The 27,347-nt window shown below is 51.6% G+C and overlaps 1 protein-coding gene across 2 annotated transcripts; it reads left to right on the top strand.

The window, feature by feature from the left end:
- Nucleotides 1-572: 572 nt before the first annotated feature.
- On the top strand, nucleotides 573-26,732 carry DNAJC7 (DnaJ heat shock protein family (Hsp40) member C7). Of its 2 annotated transcripts, none has more exons than XM_048830017.2 (14): nucleotides 573-719; nucleotides 14,490-14,578; nucleotides 15,148-15,272; nucleotides 15,388-15,501; nucleotides 16,060-16,134; nucleotides 18,268-18,386; nucleotides 18,772-18,925; nucleotides 19,668-19,832; nucleotides 21,029-21,120; nucleotides 22,496-22,569; nucleotides 23,844-23,990; nucleotides 24,384-24,536; nucleotides 25,164-25,226; nucleotides 26,434-26,732. In XM_048830017.2, the coding sequence occupies exons 1-14, from the start codon at nucleotides 637-639 to the stop codon at nucleotides 26,469-26,471; spliced, it is 1,491 nt and encodes a 496-aa protein (XP_048685974.1). In that variant the 5' UTR covers nucleotides 573-636; the 3' UTR covers nucleotides 26,472-26,732. The 2 variants fall into 2 exon arrangements, with proteins under 2 accessions (XP_048685974.1, XP_048685975.1); XM_048830018.2 differs by lacking the exon at nucleotides 573-719 and adding an exon at nucleotides 4,613-4,735.
- Nucleotides 26,733-27,347: the final 615 nt, after the last annotated feature.

Raw genomic sequence — 27,347 nt, 5'->3', positions numbered from 1 at the left:
CCAACCCCCCAGGCTGGCCAGGGTCTGGGCTCCCCCCAGGCTGGCCAGGGCTCCCCCCCTTCCCATCCCCCCAGGCTGGCCAGGTCTGGACTCCCCGCTTCCCCCAGGGCTCCCCCCTGGCTGGCCAGGTCTGGGCTCCCCCCTTCCCATCCCCCCAGGCTAGCCAGGGTCTGGGCTCCCCGCTTCCCCCAGGGCTCCCCCCTTCCCAACCCCCCAGGCTGGCCAGGTCTGGGCTCCCCCCAGGCTGGCCAGGGCTCCCCCCTTCCCATCCCCCCAGGCTGGCCAGGGCTGGGCTCCCCCCTTCCCATCCCCCCAGGCTGGCCAGGGTCTGGGCTCCCCGCTTCCCCCGGGGCTCCCCCCTTCCCATCCCCCCAGGCTGGCCAGGGCTCCCCCATTCCCATCCCCCCAGGCTGGCCAGGGCTGGGCTCCCCCCTTCCCAACCCCCGCCCCCGGGAGATTGGCCCTTCTGGCCCCTCATGCGCCCTCTCGGTGGCCCCTCCCCTGGCGGGCGGCGGGCCCCTCTTGACGGACCGCGGCGGCCTCTCCTTGCTCCCGGAAGTCCATGTCCCTTCCGGTCCCCCCCACCCCCCGCCGCCCGCTCTCTCCCCCTCCCCAGGTGCCCGGCCCGGCGGTAAGATGGCGGCGGCGGCCGAGTGCGATGTGATCATGGCGGCGCCCGAGGGAGCCGGGCTGCTGGGCGGCGAGGAGGAGACTCGCAGGTAGCGGCGGCCGAGGGGGGCGCGGGGCCTGGGCGGGTCTGGGGGGGCCGGGCCCGGGGCGAGGGGGGGGCTCAGTCCCCGGCACCGCCCCCCCCGGGGTGCCCCGTTCCTTGGGCCTCTCCCCCATTGTCTCTGGGGGGGGCCGGTCTCAGGGTCGCGGGGGGGGGCTCGGGGAGGCAGGACCCCCCCCCCGTGGGGGCTGCAGCGGGGGGCGGCTGCTGTGAGTGGGGCGGGGCGGGCCTGCCCCGCGGCCTGGCTGGGGACAGTGGGCGCAGCGAGGTGTTAAACCCCCACCCCCAGTCCGGGGAAATCCGCCCCCTACGGCCGGGTGACGGGGGGTGTCCCGGGGATACTCGGGGGGGGGGGGTGCCTGGGTGAACAGTCCGGGTCCAGGTGCCTTTTTCTGCCACCCCCTTGAAATGTCTTTGTAGGGCCCCCCCCCCCGTGCCCCTTGCGCTGTGCCCTGCGGGGGCTGGGGGCTGCACGCCAGGTCCCTCGCGCCGGCCACGGAAGGGAAACTTGTCCAGGCACCTCGACTGCGCCCAGCCGTCGCGGCCCCGTCTGGGCAGAAGGGCCCCGTCTCCACCAGCTGCCGGCCCGGGGGGTGGCCGAGCGGCTGCCCGGGGGGTGGCCAAGGCTATGCTGCCTTCACCTGGCCCAATCCGAGGAAGGGCGGCCGCGGTGACCTTTCTTCACGCTCCGTGTGCTGGGTCTGCAGGACCGAGGAACAGGGGTGCTCGGAGCGGAGTTGGACCACGGCCGCCCTTTCGGGACGGAGGCGTCGTGTGCGTGCGGCATGGGGAGAAGGGCCTGCCGCTCCCCGCATGTGAGGCTTCGTTTCGGGATGGCTTGGCCGCATGTCAGATGCGAAGCTCTGTGGCCTTGGCCGGCCATGTCCTAGTACGAAAGGCAGGGGTGGTTCCAGTCCCTGTCTGTTTTATAGAAAAGTTTCAATCTCCTTTGGGCCAAACTTCGTGCAGTACAGCAAACCCCAGCCCGCTGTACGGTGCCAGTTGGCCTACCACTTAGCTATTGCAGTGATGGGCGCCACAGAAAACATGGATAGGCAGCAAGTCTGGGCTTCCTCGAACTTGGCTTTGGTCTTTATCAGTGTGTTCCACCATTTCTGCCTGGGGCAGTGTTGACTAGGGCCTGCAGAAGCCTTTCTCTGCCAGATCGAGGTCTGCCCCAAAGAGGGAGTTAAAGAGTTAAACTATGCATGTGGTGGCGGAGGGGGGGTCCTCATAGTTCAGAACCCTTGAAGAAGGTTCAAATTCTTTTCCCTTCTCTAACTCCTTTGCCTGAGGACTTCACGGATACTTATTAATTGCACCTACCTGCAACAGAACAGTTATTGTTTGAGATTTTTGATGGAGTCCTGCTCTCCAATACCTGTCCCGTGCTCCGTGGAAAAATGGTCACTGTGCACATTGGTTCTCTAAAGTACACTATGTATTTGAAGGCAGGATTGGGTGTTGAAAGTACTAGGGCAGCTGCGTTCTTCTCCATCTAGTAATTGCTGAAAGATCAAACCTCCTTCATCCCTAAAGCTAGTTGGCAAATTTTGCTCAGCGGTGAAGATGCTGTCTGAGGCCGGGCGTGGTGAGGATCCCAGCCCTTTCCTCTGGTAATTCATTTTCTTTCCAAGAGCAAGTGCTTTTGTTACCACCTGCTGCCACAATCACAGCAGGGGATGAAGTTCCTAGATCCTCCTTTAGGAGGCACTATGCTAGTTCTAGTGTGCAAACCTGGCAGCTGTGTCTCAGCAGTCCGGTGTCTCCAGGAGGACTACAACATCTGGGAAGGGGTGGCTGAGCCTGCCACTCTGGAAAGGTGGTCACCTGACTGAAGCAGGAGGACAACATGAAACTGAAAGGGGCCTCTGGGTAGTGCCAGTTTCAAAACGAGGGTGAAGGCCTGAGGTACGTGTGCTGCTTATTAGCTATCAAAGGGTGAGGGCCAAGGGCGTGGCGCTGGGAGTATTGTAGCACCCTGATGTGGTTAATTAAATAGATAAATGACACTGTTAAAAAAGCACCTGAATGCTGCGTAAAATATCCGAGTATCATAGCGTTACAGAAAATACTAGTGCAAGGAGAGCCCTGCTAAGTTTCATGTGATCCACACCCTCCCCTGGGCTAATGTGCGATTGCTCCTTACAGTATTTTCTCCAGGGCTTTGCTCACTTTTAAATGACTAGTTGAAATATTAAATGTCTCAACATTTAGAAATCACGAACTGGGCTCAGTCTTCCTACGACAGAGTTCTCTAGCACCAGCCCCTCTCCTCCTCCATACCTGTGTGCAGAAGGAAATGAAATGGTCATGAATAAAACGATCCCCATAGAAAGGACTGCAGAGTCCCAGAAACAGAAGAACTTTGACATCCTCGGTGGGGGGGTTGGTTCCTGGCCCACTCCAGATAGAACCCCGGGAATGGAGAGCAAAAGCAACCTAGCTCACTCAGCTGTCTTGATGGGATAGGGCCAGTACCTCAGTCCCGAGTCATTAAGTTTCAATCTTTCATCCAGTGGTTGTCCTTTTGAGGGTGGGATCCCCAGGCCTTTTTTTTTTTTTTTCCCGTTGGGGTGATCCTGTCTTTTAATCTGATTGAGGGGTGGCAGGGCAACACTATTGCAGGGTCACCTAGAGGGGTGGTGTTGAAGGAAGGAATTAATATGCTACTTCCAAGATGCTCCCATCCCCTCTTGGTAGCTCAGAACTTGGAACCTACATATCCGTCTTCTGTATGCCAGCTGGTAGCCTCTTGGTTTGAGCAGATGCCTGCAGTCAAGAACTTCCTGAGTGTTAATCTTCTCTTTGCCATGAAGTTCCTCTCTGGGTTTGAGCAAGTTCTTTAGCTTCTCTGGCCCAGTTTACCCATTTGTAAAATTGGGATACTGCTCAGCTGTGTCAGAGAGGGTGTTTGGAGACTTAGCTAATGTCTGTAAAGCCCCTTGAACCATGCAAAGTGCTATAAGAACATAAGAATGGCCATACTGAGTCAGGTCCATCTAGCCCAGTGCCCTGTCTTTCAACCATGGCCAATGCCAGGGAATGAACAGAACAGGTAATCGTCAAGTGATGCATCCCCTGTCGCCCATTCCTAGCTTCTGGCAAACAGGCTAGGACACTATCCTTGCTAATAGCCATTGATGGACCTATTCTCCATTAATTTATCTAGTTCTTTTTTGAACTCAGGTATAGTCTTGGCCTTCACGACATCCTCCGGCAAAGAGTTCCACAGGTTGACTGGTCTATGTAAGTGCTTAGTGTTACTGGACTTAGGCAGACTAGGCATTGGAACCTGATGCTTCACTACAGCTTTTGTAGAGCGCGTGGGTAAATTTCCTAGTAAAAAACCCACCCCACAACCTGCATAAATTGTTTTGATACAAATGTGTTTTTGGACTAACCTTTGCCCGAATGTACTAAAATGGTTCTGATGGCTGCTTCTGCTTACCGAGGCTGGAGGAAAAGATAGACGGTAGCAAAGCAGTGATTTGTATTTCAGCATAATTGTCCTGGCATTGCACTGAAACAGCTGCAAATAAACGGAATGTGTCATTTGCAGGTTGTTCAAGAGACGTGTCGGGGGAAGGAGTGGAGTATGGTCATGGGGTAATGGTTGCCTGCTGTTGCATAAATTCCAGGGATACTTATGGAAAATGATGGATGTAACGGCACTAATTTTATCTGGTGGTGGTGCAGTTAGTGACAGTTATTGTTGAACAGCTGCATTCTGATTGGCTAAAGTTCTGTGTTCTGATCCAATCACAGATCAGCATATCCACAAGAGGGGGAGTTTTTTTAAAAAGATTTCTAGACCATGGAAACGGTTTTCTTGTGGCTCAATTGATTTCTGAAGCTTTATTTCACTTCATTTTTTGTCAGATAAATAGTTTCTCGGTCATCTGCTTGGCAGCTCCAGAGTCTATCCGTTGTGCATATATGCAGGGGGATGTTTCCCCTCATTCTTCAGTGCTGAATGATGTGGAAGAAGTATCTTAAAAAGAGGTATCTTTAAAATGTCTCATTGCTAAATTAATATTAGGATTAACAGTTCCTTGATCAAACCTTTTCCTTTACTATTTGGTACCAGCTTCAGAGTGGCCGTGTTCCCAGAAGGTGCATCACAGTTACCTTTGTAAAATGGAGAGGGTGAGATTTACACAATGAAGAAAAAAATGTGCCAAACCAAAGCATTTGAATTTTCCCTCATCTTGGGGTCGGAAGGCTTCACCTTTAGGTGGCCAGTTCAAATCCAGTGTAGCTCCATAGTGAGGGGATCACTGCCATCTCATGTGAAATGAGTTGGTGGGTCTCCAAGTGAACAAATCTCATTAATTGACTCTTTTGTTGACAGCGTCAGCAGCAAACTAAAGGTTTAATTGGCCATGAAGCCTGAAGACATTCTGCTCATGGATAAGGTACATTGATAACATTGGTACTGTACCTGTGCTGTGAATAAATAGGGCTTCCAGTGGTCAAGGCCAAAATGGAATTCTTTTTTTAAAATAACCAGTGGTGCTGAAAAGAATTCTTCACACAAATACTAAACTAATATGAATACATAGCGCACTACAGGATTTGAATAATTGTGTTTATAGAATCAGTGTACAGTAGGTGTACAAAAATTAAATATTTAATACATACATTTTATGTAGAGCCTTACGTCTTCAAAGCATCGTACAAGCTCCTTTGTTTTGGTTGAGGAATCCTATATTGTAGAGGATGAGCATGGGCTTATCATAAATGTGTGTTGGTTACTTCTTAAACCCAGTCAGTTCCCTTGATTTCAGTTGGCCTTATCAAAGGGCTCTCTGGCTGCACTCTTTAAACCTCTAGCGCCACAATAGTTCTGGGTCTATGTCCATTTCCATGAAAACAAAACGGAAGCAGAATATTCCTGGCACTAGGCCCATCTGCGAATGTTATAAAAGTGGCATAGTGGGTGTTGTCCTCACCAGAACTGATTTAGGGCCGTGATTTTCAACCTTATTGATACCAGGGGCCAGCTTGCTGCCTTCCTAAACTATGTCAGGGAGATCTCAGGGACCGGCTCTGGTCCACGGACTGGTCGTTGAGAAACAGTGGTTTAGGGGATTCCTGTGGAATAGGCTGTGCTGCTTCACACACACCCCCTTGGCTGCAGCGTTATATTTGTACTTAACAATGGAATTGAAAACCTCCAATGCCCTTTGAAGTGAATCGGTAGATAAACACAAGCATCTGCCTGCACAGCGCTGGATTTCCCCACCTTCCTTCCTGCCTATTGTGAGCTGTAGGTCCTCTTTCATCAGCTCAATACCCTGCACTAAGCACCAGGTAGCAGCATTGCTCCTTGATCAGCAGGGGGTACTGCTGCACAGAGGAATCTGCCGCTTGACGTGCTACAGAGCTGCTTTGTATTGTAATGAGGCTGGCTCCCAGATGACGTTGTCTAGCTGAAAGAAAAGGAGTACTTGTGGCACCTTAGAGACTAACCAATTTATTTGAGCATGAGCTTTCGTGAGCTACAGCTCACTTCATCGGATGCATACCGTGGAAACTGCAGCAGTCTGCTGCAGTTTCCACGGTATGCATCCGATGAAGTGAGCTGTAGCTCACGAAAGCTCATGCTCAGATAAATTGGTTAGTCTCTAAGGTGCCACAAGTACTCCTTTTCTTTTTGCAAATACAGACTAACACGGCTGTTACTCTGAAAGTTGTCTAGCTGCAGGATAAGATCATGATTTAAGTTTTAAAAAGTCTCCTTTGAGTTTAGAGCGATGTGAGAGGCTGGCTTGACCGGCCTGAAGACAGCAGTATGGAAGTACACTATAAGCTTTACGTGTTGCCTCCACCCTCATTTCCCAGCCGCTGTTTCTCATCCCTGACCTGAAAGAAGCATCTCTTGGGGGTGAGAGAGGAGACCCCCCTCTGTGCTGCGTGCAACCCATTCATTCCTTGGCTTCTCTGCTGAGACTGTCAGCATGCCAAGGGGAGAGGGCCGTCTAGTGCTAGGTAGGATGGCTGGTTTTAGGCTGTAATCACCTACCCACTGTGAACGGCACTAAGATCACCAAGCTCATTTCACACAGGTAAGATGAAGATTTTATCAGCATGACGTTTGCCTGTGCAACCTGTCGGTTATTTTCAGTAATAAACAAAAAATCACTGGCATCCATGACCTGTCTGTGACTTTTACTAAAAATAGCTGGGGGGAGGAATGACAGCTGAAGCAGGGGGGACTGACAGCCTGAGCCCCACCACCACAGGCAGGGGGAAGGCACAGCCCCGGCTGCAGCCACTGACAGCTGAAGCCAAAGAAGTCAGAGGTCCAGTAAAGTCACAGAATCTATGACCTCCGTGATTAAATCATATCCTTACACAAAGGTAACTGAATAGCATCTGATGGTAGAGGTCTGGGCTGGATTTCAGCTGAAAGGCTCCATATCTTGTAGCAAAATGCCTTGAATGCATCAGTGAAGCAAGTTGACTGTGGCCTTTTGCCCCTGCAAGTGACTAGAGGGGTTGCTTGGACCTCTTGGGGATTCACTATTGCCAGCCCAGAGAGTTTGGAGATGCAAACAGACCGCTGCATGGCAGGGCACTAGGCGAGCTGCCTGAAAAGCAAGTCAACATGTGAACTGCCTGGAGTGTCTGACCTTGTAGAGCCTCCTAAACACAAAGCTAAGCACTTGACTTCCTGGAACTTTTTCCCAGCTCTTTAGTTCCCAGAGAAGCTTAAAGTACTTTGCAGTAGAGGCAGGAAGTGAAAGGGGAGTGAGGGCTGTGGGAGGCGTTGAGTCTGCCACCTCAGTAGATTGTACAGACCTGAGTTACACATTCAGAGATGTGGATGGCTGCAGAGTGCCAGCCAGGCAGGAAGCTACGTTTGGGAGGTGGTGTTCAGACAGAGCTCGGAAGGCTCTGGTCATTCTGGAAATGACTTGTTCTTGGCTGTGCCTCTGTTTCTGTGCTATGAAAATCATGTATGCAATTTGGGTGATGCTAGTATGTTAAAAGAGGGTCGCAAGCTAGAGCAGCGGGAAATCTGTATTAGGATTTATATGGTGGTAGGAGGCAGATGAAAGATGCTGCTCAAAAAGTAGATGATAAAGCTCTTGGGCTAATCTGGGACCATTTCACTGTTGTGCAGGGTGAGTTATCTGTCTTGGCAGTTTGTTCCAAGGGCTAGCAAGGGTTGGGATTGCTGCAGAGGCAGGGTGAGAGAGGGCCTACCAGCCCCTCCAGCCACTGGGGTTGAATAGTTCAGAGGGGAGTTGTTGAGGCCACTGCCCTTCTGGAGGAGGGCACACGTCTCCAGTGAGGATGTGGCAGATCCTAGGGGAGAAGGTATCAGGAATGTTCTTCCTGTGAAAGGAGTCCGAGGAGCCTTTCAGGTTGAGCTGGGCTGTGGAGTAGGACTGCCTGCAGCACCTGGAGAACTGAGAGCGCATGACAAGCTTGTTAACCTAGCGGTTCACCACATTTCAGGAGAAGAGAGTTGTTTCAGACAGCTGGCTCCTAGCAGAGCTCTCAGTGCTTGCAGGCAATGAAAGAGACTCTTCTTAGTGAGTCCCTTGGTGTGGCTCTATTCCTCCCCACCCCCTGGGTTCACCACGGAGAGGCCCTCAAGAGACACTGACCTCTCTGAACAAAGGAATCCATTCAGGCCTGGATTGTATTTTTAGCAAAGCAGAAGTGGGGAATGCAGCCTACATCAGTGTGAGATGCAGAATGATCTCATTCAGGCTGCAGCATCTGTTTGGATTGAAACAATTACTCATGATATCAGGAGATCTGCATTTGTTTTGTTAGGATAGCCAGAGACAGTGGTAAACAAGAACAGTTTTCTGTGTGTTGGGCTATGTTGTTAGAACACAACTGGGGAGAGACGCTGCCGTTCTGTTCCTGGGCTCTCACGCCTTGGATCTTGCAAACCTAGCAACTCTGCCTACATGTTTTGAAGTCACTTTGATTTTCTTGCAAGACTTCATCATTCAGCTTTAAAGGCATGTAAACAATAAAGGCAGCCGGGTTTACTTCCTCTCTGGTAAGGTTATCCAGCCACTGAGGTTTGACATGTCAACAAAGTGCTGTCTAGTAAACACTACAGAAAGAAACCCAACCAACGCTAAACAGAAACAACCATCCTCCTACTCTTCATCCTGCTGTAATGCCTCATCAGGTTATATCAAAGGGCTTTATAAGCACTACTGAGCCTTACAGTTCTCCTGTGAGGTAGGTCTGTATTTAACCCCCCGTTTCACAGATGGGGTAATGAGGCGCAATGGTCAGTGACTCACTGGCGGTCAGGGAATAACTCCAGGAGTCCTGGCTTACAGCCCTACAGCTAAAAGAACAGGAGGACTTGTGACACCTTAGAGACTAACAGATTTATTGTGAGCATAAGCTTTCGTGAGCTGCAGCTCACTTCATCGGATGCAGCTCACGAAAGCTTATGCTCTAAGGTGCCACAAGTCCTCCTGTTCTTTTTGTGGATACAGACTAACATGGCTGCTACTCTGAAACCAGCCCTACAGCTGTAACCACTGGAAACACTGCAGTGCATAATGACTGGTAAAGTTGCTTGGTCTGATTTGTAAATCTTTAATCTGCTCACTTCTAGCAGGTGGCTCAGCAGGCCAAGAGATCAGGCTTTGCAATGATCTTTGCTGCCCTGTTCTTCAGAATACGTAACCACAACAATAGGACCCTAGACCAGAGGTGGGCAAATTACGGCCCGCGGGCCACTCCTGCCCGGCTCCTGGCCCGGGAGGCTAGCCCACGGACCCTCCCCTGCTGCTCCCCCTCCCCCCAGCCTCTGGGTGGCGGGGCGGCAGACCCGCAGCCTGGCCCGGTGCTCTGGGCGGCGCGGCGGTGTGGCTGCCTGGCTCGGTGCTCTGGGCGGCGCAGCGGTGTGGTGCTGCCAGCCACCCGCGCAGGGGGGGTTGGATAGAGGGCAGGGGAGTTCAGGGTGGTGGTCAGGGGGTGGGGGTGGGGCGGTCAGGGGAGTCCCGGGGAGGGGGGGGAGAATCAGGAATGGAGGGGTTGGATGGGGGGGCCCTCAGGGGACAGGGAGGGGTTGGATGGGGCAGGAGTCCAGGGGGGGTCGGGGGGGGCATGCCTGCCTGTTTGGGGAGGCACAGCCTCCCCTAACCGGCCCTCCATACAATTTTGGAAACCCGATGTGGCCCTTAGGCCAAAAAGTTTGCCCGCCCCTGCCCTACATGCTAGAAAGCAAACTTCTAGGCACCACTTCCTTCACTGCCTTCTGAATGCTTCAACCCTCCTCATCTTCAGAAGTGGCCATTGTGCATGGGTGTCTTATCTTATGGAGTGAAAATCCCCTCCCGATTAGTGGTACAAATCCACCCCCTTGGCACGAGTTACTGAAACAATCACTGCTCCAAGAGTTGAGAGAGAGACCGACAGCCTGGCACCGATGAGATGTACATTGCATGTGTCTTCTAAACTGCCCGGAGGAGCACTGTCTGTCTGTCGGGACAATGCCATTTTAAAAAGTGATTTTTCATTTTGCTGTAAATCAAGTAGGGGGCATATTTGTCTAGCTCTGCTTCCCTCTAGAGCCAGTGCAGTGCGGGTGGGGAGTTCTGTTCTGACACTTGCCACGTGTTCTGACGCACTCCAGGGTGCATCTCCCCCGGCTGACTTGGTTGTGCGGCTGGAGATTACAGGTTTCAATCACAGCAGCAGAGGGTTCATTTCTGTTGGCAACCTTGGCATGATGCCCTTCCTGGGCATGGGTGAGGAGGGCATATTGGCAGCTTCCCACCAGATAGAGATGAAAGCTCATTCAGACCAGACTCAGGCTAGGGGTTGGATGGGAACTTATTAGATACCTTTCAAGGCCCTGAAGTGAATCCACTGAAACAGAGGGAGAGGGATCTGGATCTGTTGCGTTCCCAGCACTCCCACTTTGGGACATGCGCTCTCCGAGCACCACATGGCAGCTCACTGCTCTGCCACCCAGTCGCCCCTGGACTCTGACTGATTGTTTTAAATAGTACTTAAACATACTGGGCCAAGGGTATCCCTGGTGTGTCTGACCAGTGGAGTGCCACTAGACCTGGGTCTTGCCCATTGTCAGCATCCCGAGCTGAACCTAATTGGGAACAAGATTAAAAATGAAAGTGAGCAGCACATATTTTAGCCCTGACCCTGAAGGCCCTTGGAGTGGTAACACTCTGTATCTATTGTTTTGCCAGCTGACAAACTTGCCTTGTTTCTGTGAAAACAGCCCAGTGCATCAGAGTAACAGCCGTGTTAGTTTGTATTCGCAAAAAGAAAAGGAGTACTTGTGGCACCTTAGAGACTAACCAATTTATTAAAGCTCATGCTCAAATAAATTGGTTAGTCTCTAAGGTGCCACAAGTAAGTACTCCTTTTCTTTTAGCCCAGTGCATGAGGCAGTTTTGTGGGAGTGGCCAATGGCAAGCCCGAATGAGGTTAAAAACATGTTAACTTGCCCCCACACAGTTCCCTTTGTTCCTTTTTTAGTGGGCTTGCCAAACATAACTCACATTGTTCGCTTCAGATAGCCTTCAGCTCAGTGCCCGCTGAAATGCCGTCCTTTGGGCAGAAAGGGGCCATGGCAGTGTTTCGCTCCTTACAGAGAGGGGCATGTGGACGGCCAGGGTTTTGAATACCCAGACCAGGATTTATTCTGTATCAGATGATGATTTAATCAGGGGTGGTGTTGAAAGGTGTCTTCAGCTTGGACTCTTTGGCTCACGGACTGTCATTTACTGTGTCTGTCCAACAACTAGCACAAAGGGCTCCGACAATGTCAATGTTAAATAATAGGCTCTGGACCAGCAGATCTCTGACTTTACAACCTGCCATGCCTCATCTGATGCTCAGGAGTGTTGGCATACGTCCGTTGTAAAGTTACTCCATGTGGCTGTAATGGACTCTTATTTGGCTATTGTGATTTAAGCCAGCCCATATACCGTCAGTGGTGCGCATTCCACGGCTGTCCTGGACCATGTGCATTCATGGCTCTCCAGGGTGGCACCCAGCCTTTACCTGTCCAGGATGTCATGAAGGGTGAAATCGCTGCTTTCCAGAGCTCACACAGTGTCTTGGCACCGCTTCAGTCTCACTCAGGCCATCAAAAGAGGATGGCAGAGGCGTGCTGCTTGTTCAGAGCCTGAGCCGCACCAAATTAAATTTGTAAATTAAAATGGAATCAAATGGAACACCTGCTTATACCTTCCTTGATAGATTACACTGTAAGCTCCTCAAGATAGAGCTGATACCTGCCTATGAGTCTGTGTAGAGCTTGTAGTGCAAAGGGGCCTGATCCTGATTTGGGCCTCTGGACACTCCTACAAAGCTAACAGCGATAGTAGAAATTGCTTAAGTTCACCAGCAGTAAAATTGGTTGATCAGCTTTGGGCCTACCATGTGGCCTTACAGGGAAGGAGGGGGCTGGGGGTAGATCTAATAACTCCTTGGGCTGCCCGTTCTGTACACCCGTGCTGCTTGCCTTGGCATATGAAAGCTAGTTTCAGTGCTATATGTCTGCCTTGGACTTCACAGGTCATTTCTGTAACTCTGGGCCCTGGGTTTTCTGAGAGTGGAGAAGCTCAGCTCGGAGCCTGTCTGGTGTGACCTGAGCATTTGAGACTGAATGTGGAAATCTGCTCTAGCAGGCTGGAATGGCCCCTTAGCTATTTTAGTCCCATGGGCCTTTGCCCCGTTGCTGCTGTGAATTCTATATAGGGAGCAGTTGACTGACATTTCCTTTATGGGGAGGAAGGCGTCCAATGCCAGTCAGCTACGCTTGCGGTAAGGAAGGAGTTGCTTACCATGTGCAGCAAATATCTGTGGCTGGACTAGCCCAGTGTAATAGCTCTCAGTACCATAAGGACTGTGCTGGGCTGGAATCCAAGTGATACTGTATCCTTAATGCGAGTTTGATCATTAATTGTGTACTCTGTAGACTTGCCCCCTGTTGCTTGATTTCTGAAATTTGCCTTCCTCCAAGGAAGAGGGTTTCGAGTTGTGTACATTGTGGGAGTTATAGTTCGGAAGGACTGAGCGTAATTGGAAACCTCGGGTGCTTTCATTTCTGAGGCTCTGGGTGCAGTGGTGAAGACCCAAATGATTTTATCCCAGTGCTGATTGAAATACATTCTAGAACAGGGCAAGTTTATGCTTCTAAAGCCTCCATCTCCCTCAATGGCATAGAAAGGGAAACAAAACCATTCACGTTAATTGGACCTGAACTTGGGAAGCCCTGGTAGCTAAGCTCCCAAAAGACCAGTATGTAGACACTATTGCTGTTAAGGTTTGTCTGGGTCCTGTTGAGAGGTGACACTGCTTTGGAGAAGCCGTGCAGGGTAGGAGAGCGGGTGGCCCACCAGACAGAGGCCGTGGTGAGAACTAGCACAGAGGTGGGCAAACTACGGCCTGCGGGACTGTCCTGCCCGGCCCCTCCCGGGCTTTCCAACAAGCCTGTCCTGCCGCTGTGAGCGGCCTGGTGTGAGGGGGAGGAGGTCCTGGGGGTAGTCAGGGGACGATTGGATGGGGCGGAGGTTCGGGGGGGCGGTCAGGAGACAGGGAGCATGGGGGAGTTGGATAGGGGGTGGGGTCTCGGGCGGTCCCGGTGGGGGGGACAGGGAGCAGGGGGGGTTGGATGGGTCGGGGGTTCTGAGGGGGGCACTCAGGGGGTGGGAAGTGGGAGGGGGTGGATGGGGGCAGGGGCCAGGCTGTTTGGGGAGGCGCAGCTTTCCCTACCAGACCCTCCACACCATTTCACAACCCCCATGTGGCCCTCGGGCCAAAATGTTTGCCCACCCCTGAACTAGCAGCTGGGACGTGGGAGACGGAGCCTTTGCAAATGTTAGTCAATGCTGCTGTTTCAGCAGCAGAATAGCAGCAGATGCAGTGATAGGGCCCGGTTTTGCCTGACTTATGCCGCCCCAGAGAGTTTGTCCCTCGGTGCAGTGTTTCCTAACGTTTGGGGCGCAAAGGACTGGCTGTGGGGCATGGAAGGGTGACAGTGCATATTCCCTGCCGTGCTGCCCTGCCAACGTGGTGAGATGGACGGTGGGTGCGATTATTTCTGTTTTTCTGAGGGCTCAACTTCCGAGGGCTTTGGGAGAGATGCATCAGGCTGAACGTGGAATATTTTAGGAGATTTAAAAACCTGACCCTGCAGCCAGGCCTTTCCTGGGCCCCTCCTCAGCCTGCCAGGCACCCTCCATTCCTGCTGACTTCAGGAGACCTCTCCAGTGGTCTGGGCCATTTCTGCATGGTCTGGAGCTGCTCCTGACAGGTGGTCAGCACTTTTGGTTTCTGCTGATTTCAGTGGCAGTTGGGGGTAAACATCACCTTGCAGGATCGGACACATAAATTCTGTTAAAGCTTCAGCAGTTTTCTTGGTTTCTGAGAATTCAGAAACAAATACCCTTGGTTCAGTCCGTGCTCACGGGGCCAGAGTCGGAGCGGTGGCCGTGTGCAAAGATGGTCTGAATCCATCATTAGCTTCTGTGATCCTTGGCTGGCCCCCAGTACAGCGTCAAGTAGCCAGCTGCCTGTGGCCCCAAAGGCTATTCCAGCAGCCGGCAGTCCCCTGGACATGGGATACCCTCTTTCCCCGTGAGTACCATCGAAGGGGGAATTCTGTAGTGGCCAGGTAGGCCAGCTTTAGAGCCATGTGTAGCCAGTAGAACCATGCAGAGCTGTCCTGAGGCGGCTGTGGCCAGTCAGTGTGTCTCTGTTCATTTCACGGTGGGATATTTTACTCTTTCAGAGAAGCAGAGTCTTTCAAGGAACAAGGAAACGCCTATTATGCCAAGAAAGATTACAACGAAGCGTATAACTACTACACAAAAGCCATAGGTGAGAGCGACTGTTTGTGACAGTGTTCTGGAGCTCGCTAAAACCGAATGGGTTATGGGGGGAGATCGCCCAGCATATTGCTCAACTCACGTTGCTAACGGCACATGTGGAAGAAACCTCTGCCAGGCGTCCCGGTGACGCAGACGTGTTAGTTACCGTGCAAGGTCTCACCAGATTTACCGTGAACGCTTGTGAGTGCTCGGGATAGCTGTATTGTAGCACCTTGTCGATGTCTGTTCCAGCCAGGCTGATTGACTGGGATCTCCGTAGTGTTAAGGATTGCACAGTTCCCTCCCATGTGGGCTCAGCAGTGTTACCATGCTGATGGGCACTGAACGGGACACTATGTTATTTCCAGGGCGCTTGCACAAGGGAACTCCGATCCCTCTGGGTCCTCCTATGTATAAATGGTGGACTCCAGGTAATTTTTAAGCTGCTCAGGCAAGGTATGAACTTGCAAACAGGGAATGTGATTTTGAACCCAGTAGTGACCTTGTAATGTGCTCTGTCTACAACCTGTGTAGCCCTTTGCATTGCTCTAACTGGGATTGCTATAATGTTTTCTCCAGACGCATGTCCTAACAATGCCAGTTATTATGGTAACAGAGCAGCCACCCTAATGATGTTGGGGAAGTTCCGGGAAGCACTGGGAGATGCCCAACAGTCTGTCAGATTGGACGATACCTTTGTAAGGGTAGGTGACCAGCCATTTAGTGTATCATTGTTACTAGCTTTTGGAACACCCACACCCACCCTCCCACCCCCCGCGCGCGTGCCAACTATTGCCACATTTTTAACTATCTTCTCAGGGACACCTACGGGAAGGGAAATGTCACCTGTCTCTCGGGAATGCCATGGCCGCCAGCCGCTGCTTCCAACGAGTTCTAGAACTGGATCGTACAAACCCTCAGGCACAACAAGAGGTAAGAAACTCTCTGAGATCCAAATTTCCCCCTCGTGGGGGCTGCCCAGGGGAGCAGGATTGTGCTATGGAGCCTTTCGCCTCTGGGCTGCAGAAACAAGTGTAGCTCAGGTTAGAAGTGACTAAATGGTGTCACTGTGGGGAAGCCATCTGATGGGGGGAGAGGTGAAATGAGTTGGGGGTTCTCAGTCCAGTTTTCATTAGACTGATACCCTCTCTGCAAAACTGCTGTTGTGTGCACTCTCCTCCTTGGTTAAGGGGCCGAGGGCCGAGGAGATGTGGGAGCTAGACTGGGCAATCGGGGGGAGTGGTGAGGAGCGGCGGTGGCTGGGGGGCAGTGTTGTCTGTGGTTAAGCAGAGGCCTTCGTTCTCCAGGGCGATCAAGCCAGTCCAGTCCCAGGTGCCCGCATTAAACTGGCTTTAGAAAAGCAAGGGTAGCTCTAGAGTACTGTTGCTCCCAGGGCTGCTCTGGTGTCCTGGGCGCTGGCTGGTTTAAATGCCACCCAGCGGAGGTGCAGAGCCGTCGAGGCGAAACCGACTGTGCCCTCCTTTCTTGCAGTTGAAGAATGCGAGCGCTGTGCTGGAATACGAGAGAATAGCTGAAATCGATTTTGAGAAACGGGATTTCAGGAAGGTAAAATCAACATGGATCTTTTTTGTCACAATATGACCAGAAAACACTGATCTGGCTGGCTCAGCAGGAGTCAGGGACAGTGTCCCTCTAATTTTTTATGTCCATGTGCAGAATGAATTTTATGTGCACCAATATGGCTGAAATGTGTGACACATCACCTTCCTATTGGTGCACATAACAAAATTCATGGGGGAGAGGGCACAGGGCTGGGGCAGAGGGTTGGAGTGGGGCGGGATGAGGGCTCCGGCTAGGGGTGAAGGCTCATGGATGAGGGGTTTGGGGTTGCCGGCTGTCCTGGGGCTGCAGTGCGGAGAGAGGACTCCTCTCAACACAGCAGCTTGGGGCCGGGGGAGAGGCGCCGCTCCCTTGCGGCAGCTCCGGCGGGGCTTCTCTCCCCAGCAGCTCCGGTGGGCCTGGACCAGGCCCTCTCCCCCAGCAGTGGCAAGTCTGGGACAGGTCCGTGTTGGGGCCAGCAGGGAGGGGTGCCTCTCCCCTGGCGTGGCAGGTCCATGCTGGGGGAGAGGCATCTCTCCCTGCTGCAGTCTGAGCCCCTGCCTGGGGGTTAATAGGCAGGCTGCGCAGCTTAGAAGGAACTTACGTAGGGAACGCTGGCCCTTAGCTGGAGTGCGGGAGAAGGCGCCCCACAGCCAAATCATGCCTTGGAGTCTATAACTCCACTGGGCTGTTGGGGCACACGTGGGCTGCCCTGTGAGGAAGGCAGAGCTATGCTGATCTAGCACTGACCCAGCTAACTTGCCTGGCGGGAATAGCCTTAGCCGTGCAGGCTGGGCGGAGTATGGGTGGGACTGGGGTGTTGGCTGTGGGCGTTGCTCATCAGATTACATTCTCAGCAGCTGTAAAGCAAACACTGGTCCTATAAGACATCCCCAAGATCCCTATTCACAAAGCAGCAGGTTCCCTGCCAGTGTTAAAGAGATAAAGGGGGAATGCATAGCTATTCACCGCATCCTCCACTCCTGTTTCTAAGCCTCTCATGGGCTGGGTGCAGCTGGTACTGCCCTGCCTTAGTGAGAGTAGCCGTGAAATCTGAAAGACACATTTGCCCTCCGACACCCACGTGCGACTCGCACCCAACTGCAGTTGCCTTCAGTGGATGTATGCGAGGTCAGGGTTTGGCTCAGGGCAGGAGACCGTCTCTTCATCACATCAGGGTTAAGAGCACTATTCGTAAGTGTCTGCAGGAGGAGATGCCTGAAGCCCAGGCTCTGGATTCTGTAATGGTCAATCCCAGCTCTGCCTCATCCGATTGTCCCACTGTGCCAGCTGCTCTTCACAATCTGGATTTTGTATCTAGGAATAACTCTGCCTGTGTCTCCGTCCCTCACTTCTCCCATCTCACTTCGCTAGGGACGTTGTCATGAAACAAAACCTTTGTTTCTGGAGAGCTGCTCCTGGTCCTTCCCCACCCAGAAGGCGGGAGGCTCCTCAATCTGTAGCATATCGGTGCTCCCCACAGCAGCTAATTGTGATGTCACAAACGGGGGATTGAGAGCCCGGCCCCAGGAGCAGATGAACCTTTGTGGAACAATGCTCCCGTTCTCATGCAGCTGTCTCCACCAGAGAAACCAGAGCTGGAAAAGACCTATTAGGTCACCCAGCCCATCACAGGCCAGTGCAGCTTCAGTCCCTGCACTGGCATCTTGTGCTTTGTTCAGTCCGGTTCCAACTGTCTCTGTCGATTGAGTTTCCACCACTTCCCACACTCCCTACCAATGGGGAAAGAGGAGAAGTTCAGGAAATGTGGGAGCATAATGGTCTGTCTCAGGCACCTAGAAAACCCTCTTTCGCCATAGCATCAGAGGGTTTAAAAGGGCTGGGTTTGGTCTGTTGCTGTCCATGGGGCACTTTGTGACCCTTCGTTGTGTGTGTGGTGCTTGGATACCCCAGAGATGGGCTCGCGAGCAATACAAGACGAGCTGCAGATCTTCATAAATGAGGGGCCTTTAGGACCCTACATATCGGGGAGGCTTCTACTGAAGTGTGTTTTCTGGGTCTGCATGGTTCAGTTTGAAGACCAGTCTGCCATCCCAGCTGGTGCAGAAATAGCACCATCTCTCAGCTCTGGCTCTTGGCTGTTTGCTTTGTTCCCACTTGCTTTTCTTCTTCCGCTAGGTCGTGTTCTGCATGGACCGCGCTTTGGAGTTCGCTCCTGCCTGTCATCGGTTCAAAATCCTCAAGGCCGAATGTTTGGCACTGCTGGGTCGCTATCCAGAAGCACAGTCTGTAGCTAGGTAGGAACACTTGACGTACTAACGAGCCCCGGGTGTCCCAAGAGCACTAGCTCAGTGTGAATTTGTTCAACCTAGCCCTGAGAGGGGAGTTTTGTGATGGAAACACACGTGTAATAACTTAAGTTCCTCTTGAAGTGCAAGATGTGGTTAGGACAGATGCTCAAATTCCACCCCTGCCATTTAGTCTTACTAAGGCCACCTGCTTAAAAACCATGCTGGGTTTCCCACCAGGCCTGCCTGCATTTCCCAGTGCAGCACCCTGGCTGCAGGCTTGGTGAAATAGCTAACGCCTTGGTGAAGCGAGGCTGTTCTTGATGGTTAGAAGGAAATGACATCTCGAAAGTGCTTAGACTGGATTCTGAATGTGCATGTCTGGCTATTCCAGCGACATCTTACGCATGGACTCCACAAACGCAGACGCCCTTTACGTCCGAGGTCTTTGCCTGTACTATGAAGACTGCATCGAGAAGGCTGTGCAGTTCTTCGTCCAGGCACTCAGGATGGCTCCTGATCACGAGAAAGCATGTCTCGCCTGCCGAGTAAGTACCGCGACTGGGGAGCCAATGGCTTATAATGAATCTGTTCTGCTCAGCTGAACCCTCCCCCATTTCCTGCTGTTCTTCCCCTCCCCTCTCCCAGACGCTTTAACCCTCCACATATCTGCTGTAGCCAGCGCATCAGGTCCATCCTGAACTCCACCTGCTGCTTCCCTGTGGGGTAGCCACTGATAGACCTCTCCAGGGTTAGGCCACGCTGTGGGCTGCCCCTCCTGCCTGTTGTTCTCTGGAGAAATCGGAGATCACTCTCTGCAGTCCTGGATACTAAGTTTCTAGCCTCTGACTTCCAGTGAAGTCTAACGCAAGCTGTCAAAATGTGAAGATCTGCAGCTTGACTTGCATTTGAAGTGTTTTTCCTCTCAAGTTCCTGCCCCGTCCTCTCTTCTCCAATCTAGTTCTTCTTCACCCACCTTTTCAGGCAACACAGAGCTGGGTAAGATGTAAAATGTTGGGTTCCTTCCTTTTTTATAATACAACTGTTTCCTTCCCTGCTACATTCTGACCTTGAGCTTTAACTGGTCCCCTCGTCCCACGGGGAATGGCTGCGATTGACACTGGCTGTTTCTTAGCAGAGAGGAGCTGGAGTGGTGACAAAGCTGCAGCTTGTATGGTCTGGGGCTGTGTTTGAAAGCAAGTTAGAAAGTGTGTCTTGGGATCAGTGAGCCTTGGGCTTTGATGTCGTCATAGAGTGTCTGTCCTCATCCCAGGGCACTTTCTCTTTCAGAATGCCAAAGCACTTAAAGCAAAGAAAGAAGATGGAAATAAAGCATTTAAAGAAGGCAATTACAAACTAGCATATGAACTGTACACAGAGGCACTGGGGATAGACCCAAATAACATAAAAACAAATGCCAAACTCTACTGTAACCGGGGGACGGTTAATTCAAAGGTAAGACTCAGGCAGCATTAAAGGTGGGCGTTCATCCTGGGAGCTCAAGGCACTCCCCAGTTATAAACTGCATTGCCGTGGAGGAGAAACCCATGGGATACAGACGAGGGATGATTCGTTCCAGAACGAGGCATGGTGCCAAATTTCTCTTTTGTTTAGGCTGGTTTGGCGATGCTTCTCCATCCCTGCTGGGCTGTCTAGTCCCTGCTAGTTCTGCAGGCAAGGAGCTAGGGTTCATGTTTGCGTGGGTAGGTGCTGTTCCAAACAGCATGGGACACAACTGTCCTAAAGACGTGAAACCCAAGCCAGGGGAAGTGTTAGGCCTTAGATCCCCTTCTCCAGCTGAGTTATTTAATCCCGTCCTGAGAACGAGGAGACTTCAGCGCCCACAGATCACTTACTGTACTTAATTCCATCTAAAAAGAAAGGACACCTGTCCAAAGCCCTGGCGCCCTTGCCAGACATCCAAGAAAACTATAACACAGGAGTTACCAAACCTAACCCCACCCCGAGCAATTCCTTGCTGATCATGTGACCCACACAGCGTGAAATCCCACCCTCCGCTGCCGGAGCAGTCGCCGATGCCTGCTCAAACCAGTGGGCGTGGGAGCCTGCCCAGAAGGCCGTTCCGGCCATCGGGCTGTGGGAGTGGGGAGCCAGATCTGGCTCCAGTTGTGTGATGCTCACACTTGAAAACTGGTAACGTGGTTTCTCATCCCCACCCCTTTAATTTCCTTAATTTTTGCCAGTTTGTAATCCCACCTGGGAATTAGTGTGGGGCCAAGTCTCGTCCCCTCTGCCTGCACCCCCACCCCCTTCCAAACGCTTCTTCTAAGAAGCAGCAGTGAGTGGTTTATAAAAATGAATTTGCTGCTTCTCCAGGTGCAGTCAGAGTTCCAGTATTCCTAGGGAGCACGAGTTCTGGGCTGGGGTGGGGAGCAGTGTGTTTTGTCTCCTTTCAAGGCAGAGTCCTGGCAGGGAGTTCACCTCCAGGCCCTTCCGTGAGGCAGAGAAGCAGGTTCTAAAAGGGGATGTGCCAGACAGGTGGAAAGAGGCGTCTCCAGATGAGCCATGTATTTGTGGCTTTCGTTTTGCATGGAGATTGTAGCTCCATCTCCGCAGCTTCAACATAAATCGTGTCGAAATCCATCCCCTCTCAAGGGGATTCACGAATAACTGTATGTCTGGCTTTGTAGCTTAGGAAACTAGAAGAAGCAATAGATGACTGCACAAATGCAATAAAACTGGATGACACATATATCAAAGCATACCTGAGGAGAGCACAATGGTAAGCAGGCCGGGGCTTTGAGCACCCAGAGGGAGGTTCAGGTTGGGGACCAGCTGTCTGCAGTGCCGCTTGGCTGCCGGAGCTGAGACCAGTTGAATGGGGATGAAAGGCAGCGTCGTAGGGAAGCGGTGTGTGAATGCAGGCTCCTGTTGTAGCCAGGTGTGTGCCTGGTGGCTACGGAAAGCCTGACAGCACCGTCGTGGACCTGATGCCGTGGGCTGCCAGTCACATTTAGCCTTAGTTTGTTCTCCCTTGTAGCTGGTGATTTAATCAAGTAGCTTAAAGCAGTGTCCTGTCCCAGAGTGGTTGAAATCTCACTCCATTAACCTGGCTTACAGAGCCTGCTGTGAAATGGGGCTGGCTCTGACCTGTCGCAAGACCTGTCTTTCATGCCTCCCTGTAAAGGGCCAATATCTCTCTTCAAGGATAGTGGCTATGCCACCCTGTTCTGGGTGAGGGTCTCTGAACCCACAGTGACTGGCACCCAGGGCACGTGGCACAGCCTGGGCAGTGAACGCCAGCGCTTGGGACCCTTGCTTTAGTGACGTTGCCGCTGCTTGGAGGGTTGGCTGTCCCTGTGCAGTGCACGCTCAGCTGCAGGGGCTGAGGGCTTGCTGCACGGAGACCATTTTTAATGTCTCGTCAACAGTCTTCATCAGAAATTCTGCATTCCCCTTCTCCTGGGCCCCTGGTGTTGTGGCTCCCCACACTCTGGGCAGTGGCAGAGTTTCTTGGGCACTTGCTGTGCTGAAAGGGCCCCTGGGGCCCCCTGTCGGATCACTCTTTAAGTTGAAATGCCTGATCTTTTTCTTCAAGTTGGCTGCCCTGCCCCACCCCCATCCGGGGCTCGGTAATATCTGGTGATGGGACAGTGCTGCCTGTTCTTCAGGCAGTAACCAGCCACCACTGAGCCCTCTGATAACGGAGGGTATTAACCGAAATGTCTCATCACTCTTAACCGCCCTGAGACCATAGCTAGTGTCTGACTCTGCGTCAGTTTCCCGGAATTCCTAGCGGCTGCTGGTAGTTCCTGCACCTGGTGAATGGGTGAAGCGATTCTATGCGGGATGGCTTCTTGACCTGCTAGGATTCATCCTGCACAACAAGACGGCAGATGCGGGTCGGGGTTGGGACCGGAGCACAGGCTTAGTCTGCCAGGGTTTCCTTTGTGGGTCACCCCTGAGAAATGCAGGTGGCTGCATCCCACCTTGGGCTCTCCCTACGGAGCCCCTTCATTTTTGCTTCTGCAGGTCCTAGGCATATCTTTCCCTCGGTAGTTTTATCCCTCCAGAAGCCTCATAATTTAACCCCTGCTGCTGTGGTTTTTGTTAGTCTCTGTAAACTATTCCATTGTAACCGTTGTTTCCTTGCATAGTTACATGGACACAGAACAATACGAAGATGCTGTGAGGGATTATGAAAAAGTTTACCAGACAGAGAAAACAAAAGGTAAAAGCATCAGCCCTCGCTTTCTATACACATGACCTGCTCCTTGACAGACCTGTTTCTTGTAAGGCGGCAATGCTGGTAAACACCTGAATTGCCATTGTACACACGGATCTGCCCCCTCTTGCTTTAATGCTGCCCCTTGCTTTGTACGGATATTGGGAAAATCCCCAGAAGCTCCAGGACAGCTGCTTAATGGAATCGTGTGAGAGTTTGTTCTCTCCCAGTGTTGGAGAGCGGGGTAAAGCTTGGTCAAGTGGTTGGCCCTGGACTGACATCCAGAAGGGGGTGGTGTCAAATCCTGGCTCTGCCACAAATGCCAAGTGCAGTTGGGCAAGTCACTGGATCTCTTTATGCCTTGGTTTCCCCATCAGTGAAAATGAGGAGGATGACACGTCTCCATCTCCAAGGGGAACTGAGGATAAATTAACATGTTTGGGAGATGCTGGGATACCACAGGGATCTAGAGTTGCCTGTATTATGGGCTACTTATGTGCCTGTTACTAGCAGCGGTGTCATGAAAGCCTCCCCAGTTCCGTTGATCTCTGCAGCACCAGGGCTACAGTACTATCCAGGGCAGGAAGATGTTTGGTGCCAAGGTTTTATTGACACACTGAGGGTGTTAACATTTCCCCTTGCATAGCAGCCAGAGGTGTTTTAAGATACTGCCTGGTGCACCAGGCACCACCAGGGGCTCAGGGAAGTGGGCGCCGCTGCTGAAAGGACATTAACATTGAGTCGGTTTGGGCTGGAATTTTCCAAGGAACCAGAGTTAGGTGCCCACACCCCATTGACTGAGCAGTTCACACTTTTCTCTGGAAATTCGGCCATCACTGACCCCTCCTGTTGGAGCCATCTCCGAAGTGCCAGGCCTGAGCACAAGAGTCTCCTCTGTTCTCAAAGATGAAAAAATTGGCTCTGTCCCCACCCCAGGGCGTTTCCTTACAAGCAGAAGCCACGCGCGATGAATGGTTTAGTTTGGGTATCGCACCCCAGCGTAATGCAAAGGGATTGTCGTGTGAGTGAGGCTTGGCCAAAATCTGACATGCAGAGTCTCGAGAGGCTATGGCTGGCTGGGTAATACCTAGGTCCCTGTTTCCCAAACCCCTGGGGGTTAAGTATAATGACGTGAGTGCATTTTTCGTTAATGGAGATGTCTCGCTGGGGACAGTGAAACAAAATGAATTCTTTAATTCTAGAAGGATGCTTTCCTTCTGTTGCTACTAAGGCTGCATGTGATACAAGGCTCTTTCCTTCTGCCTTGCTCTTCTTTCTAGAACACAAGCAATTCCTAAAGAATGCACAGGTGGAACTGAAAAAAAGCAAGAGGAAAGATTACTATAAAATCCTCGGGGTGGACAAAAACGCCTCTGAAGATGAGATCAAGAAGGCGTATAGGAAACGGGCACTCATGCATCACCCAGGTAGAGAAATGTTTTCTGCTCTTAGCATGCAGCTCACTGCTTTAGGTTTTTCAGAGAGCAGAAGTAAACGGAAGAGAGAATTTCAGAGGAAACATTTTCCCCGTCTTCAGAACCTCCCACTGGGCTGTATCGTTTGAGGTCTTTAATGACAATTTCAGCAGGATGACCATGGTGGTACATAAAAGTCGATGGTTGGCTGGAACGTGTAGTGTTTTCCAGGTTTCAGAGTAGCAGCCGTGTTATTCTATATTCGCAAAAAGAAAAGGAGGACTTGTGGCACCTTAGATACTAACCAATTTATTTGAGCATAAGCTTTCGTGAGCTACAGCTTACTTCATCAGCGACGCTTGGCAGCAATTGAAAGCTTCTTTCCTACCTGTCTTCGCCCCTTAGACCGGCACAGTGGGGCAAGCGCAGAAATACAGAAAGAAGAGGAGAAGAAGTTCAAAGAAGTCGGAGAAGCCTTCACCATTCTGTCGGATCCCAAGAAGAAGGCTCGCTACGACAGTGGGCAGGATCTGGAGGAGGATGGCATGAACATGGCAGGTTAGTGTTCCCACAAACATGCGAGCCAGGATGAACTTGTCAGGGTAAAAGGATGCCAGGTCTGCCTTCACTGCTGGAGGGGCTGTTCCTTACCTTGCTTGTGTTAAACGCCTGCTAACGTTGCTGTGTCCCATGGCACCCGTGAACTGACCATGCTCCTGCTGTGTCGACGCTTGAGGGGGAGATGGCCAAGAAACACCTGAGGGCTGCCCCTAGCTGTTGGTGATTCAGCAGCTTCCCTCAGTCAGTACTGAACCAGTGCCCCAGCCCGTAGCTAGGGGGCACTGTTCTGCTGAAGAGACTGTCTTCCATGGGTGCTGAGCACTCGTGGTCCCTGTTGGTTGCATGATGTTTATCCCAGCAATCAGCCCGTTGGCCCGTAGTGTCCAGACCTAGCTCTAGCACGAACTCCATTTGCCTGTCTCTCTGGTGACTTCGGCAGTCTGCACTCTGCCCTAAACCCCTGCAGCGCTGCTCCCTGCTGCTGCATTTCCATGGGGGGTAAAGCGAGCCATGTGTGTATCCATTTGTAAAGGACTTTAGGAGCCTTTGTTTAAGAAGACTGTACAAAGACGTGAAATAACACAAGCAGTGTCTCTAACTTGCACCTCTCTTCTCCCTCCGCAGATTTTGATGCTAACAATATCTTCAAGGCTTTCTTTGGTGGGCCAGGCGGCTTCAGTTTTGAAGGTAGGTGACACGTCTTTCCACCAGCGTGAGAAACGTGTGTGCTGTTCATATACGTGACGGTCATATTAACGTCCCCGCCGTAGGTCGGTGGTCGAAAGGGTTCGTTTGATTTAACTGCTTGCGTGCCTCTGGGCCCGCACAGAAGGCGTGGTCTGTGCAGTGCCCCAGCCGATGGCTGCCTCTGGGGCCTATGCAGAGAAAAGCTTCCCCCTCAGGGTGTGAGGAAACTTGGCACTAACGGTGTTCTGTTGCTGAGAAATCTGCTTGGCTGTCACTCAGGCACGCACCTGCTGGGTCACTGAATCTGGAAACGAGGGTGTCTGATCAGACACGTTGTATAGCTAGTCTGTACTGCCTCCTGTTAGACACACAAGACTCCCGGGAGCCTTCTGGAGGCCCCGGCCTATTGTCGCTGCATTTTGAGTTGGCCAGGGGATGTTGCAAATGGCTGTTATGCTCCACACTGACCATCCTTCTCCCGGTGCATGGTCCGCTCACCATAGATTGCAAGCCTCTTGGCACAGGGATGGCTTGTACAGCGCCGAGCATCTGGTCGGCACCTTAACCAGTATTAATACAATCCAGGGGGGAAACTCATGGACCCCTGACCTGGGAAAAGTCTTGTTTGCAAATTACTCTAGCCCTTGCAATCCTTTCTCCAGACCCCTTTAACTTATCAGCACTGACCATGTGCCAGCGTTACTCCGTTCCCCTCTTTGTGTGGCAGAGTTAAACTGCCCGGAGCCCCTCCCTTGTGTGTGTCTGTCCAAGCGCTGCGTTATGTGTCCAGCACTCCACGGATGTTCAAGAGCATTGTTCTGGAGAGATTTCAGAGTAACAGCCGTGTTGGTCTGTATTCGCAAAAAGAAAAGGAGGACTTGTGGCACCTTAGAGACTAACCAATTTATCTGAGCATGAGCTTTCGTGAGCTACAGCTCACTTCATCGGATGCATACCGTGGAAACTGCAGCAGACTTTGTATACACACAGAGATCATAAAACAATACCTCCTCCCACCATTGTTTTATGATCTCTGTGTGTATACAAAGTCTGCTGCAGTTTCCACGGTATGCATCCGATGAAGTGAGCTGTAGCTCACGAAAGCTCATGCTCAAATAAATTGGTTAGTCTCTAAGGTGCCACAAGTCCTCCTTTTCGTTCTGGAGAGAGACTCACGAGCTCTAATATTTCTCACTTTCTCTTTCAGCTTCTGGGCCAGGAAATTTCTTTTTCCAGTTTGGCTAAAATAAAAAACTACAAACCACATACACACACCTGAAATGCTTGTTTTAACCTTGAATACGGACATAATTAGACTCCTGCCTTCATCATGTCTCATTGTACTTAGAGCAGTTTCATTTTCTCAGTTGGAGACCTCTCTGTTGTGTGCTTTGTGTGAGAAGAGGAAACCAGCGCTGAAGAGAGGGGGCGGGGAAGGCTTGTGAATTTTGTTTTACTGTTAACTTTATTAAAAAAAATAAAATGTTTTGAATCTTTTGGTCCCTCCATGCTGGCCCGTGTTTTCAGACTGTTCGGACTTCCTCCAGGGTCCTGTTGCTGGAAACCCAGCTTGTCAGTGGGGTGAAGTGTTCATGGCTCCTTTTGGTTGGTTCCAGAGTACAGGATGGCGCCACATCAGGGTTTCTGGAGCCCCATTTTTTCTTGTAAGTAATTGAATCGTAACAGGGTTTTTATAACACCCAAGCAGCTATGTCCTGTTTGCCAGCTGCAATTTTGTTTGCCGTGGCTACACGAGAATGTACACCCGGGCATTAATGTAAATGACAAATAGCGATCTTAATGTTTTCGTACTGGAGAGAAATACTCCTTCAGATTTATGGGAGCAGCTGATATGAGAGAACTCCCTATGGGGCAGCTAGAAATACGTGCTCTAAATGCTTCCACTCCAAGATGCCCCATCTTTGTTTAAGAGGATATTTAATGTGGTCTGGGGTGAATTTCTTTTCAGTTTTTCTCTTTTATAATTAATTCACTTGATCATTTAATTGCAGCATATATGATTAAAACATGGTTTTGCTAGGTTTGGATTGGTTTGTTTCTACAGTCTAAAAACACCCTTTATGTTTGACGCTTTCCATAGTGCAAATCTATAATGCGGGC

Source organism: Caretta caretta, chromosome 27, assembly GCF_965140235.1.
Source record: "Caretta caretta isolate rCarCar2 chromosome 27, rCarCar1.hap1, whole genome shotgun sequence".
Lineage (NCBI taxonomy): Eukaryota > Metazoa > Chordata > Testudines > Cheloniidae > Caretta > Caretta caretta.
The sequence above is the reverse complement of the archived record's forward strand: the minus strand, read 5'-3'. Positions and strand labels throughout refer to the sequence as shown.

What these genes read in the sequence shown, in the direction of transcription:
- DNAJC7 (XM_048830017.2), top strand. Translation starts at nt 637, where the DNA reads ATGGCGGCGGCGGCCGAGTGCGATGTGATCATGGCGGCGCCCGAGGGA. An exon ending in TGGACGATACCTTTGTAAGG is followed by an intron (nt 15,273 to 15,387) that starts GTAGGTGACCAG and finishes CTATCTTCTCAG; the next exon opens with GGACACCTACGGGAAGGGAA. An exon ending in GGCACTCATGCATCACCCAG is followed by an intron (nt 23,991 to 24,383) that starts GTAGAGAAATGT and finishes TTCGCCCCTTAG; the next exon opens with ACCGGCACAGTGGGGCAAGC.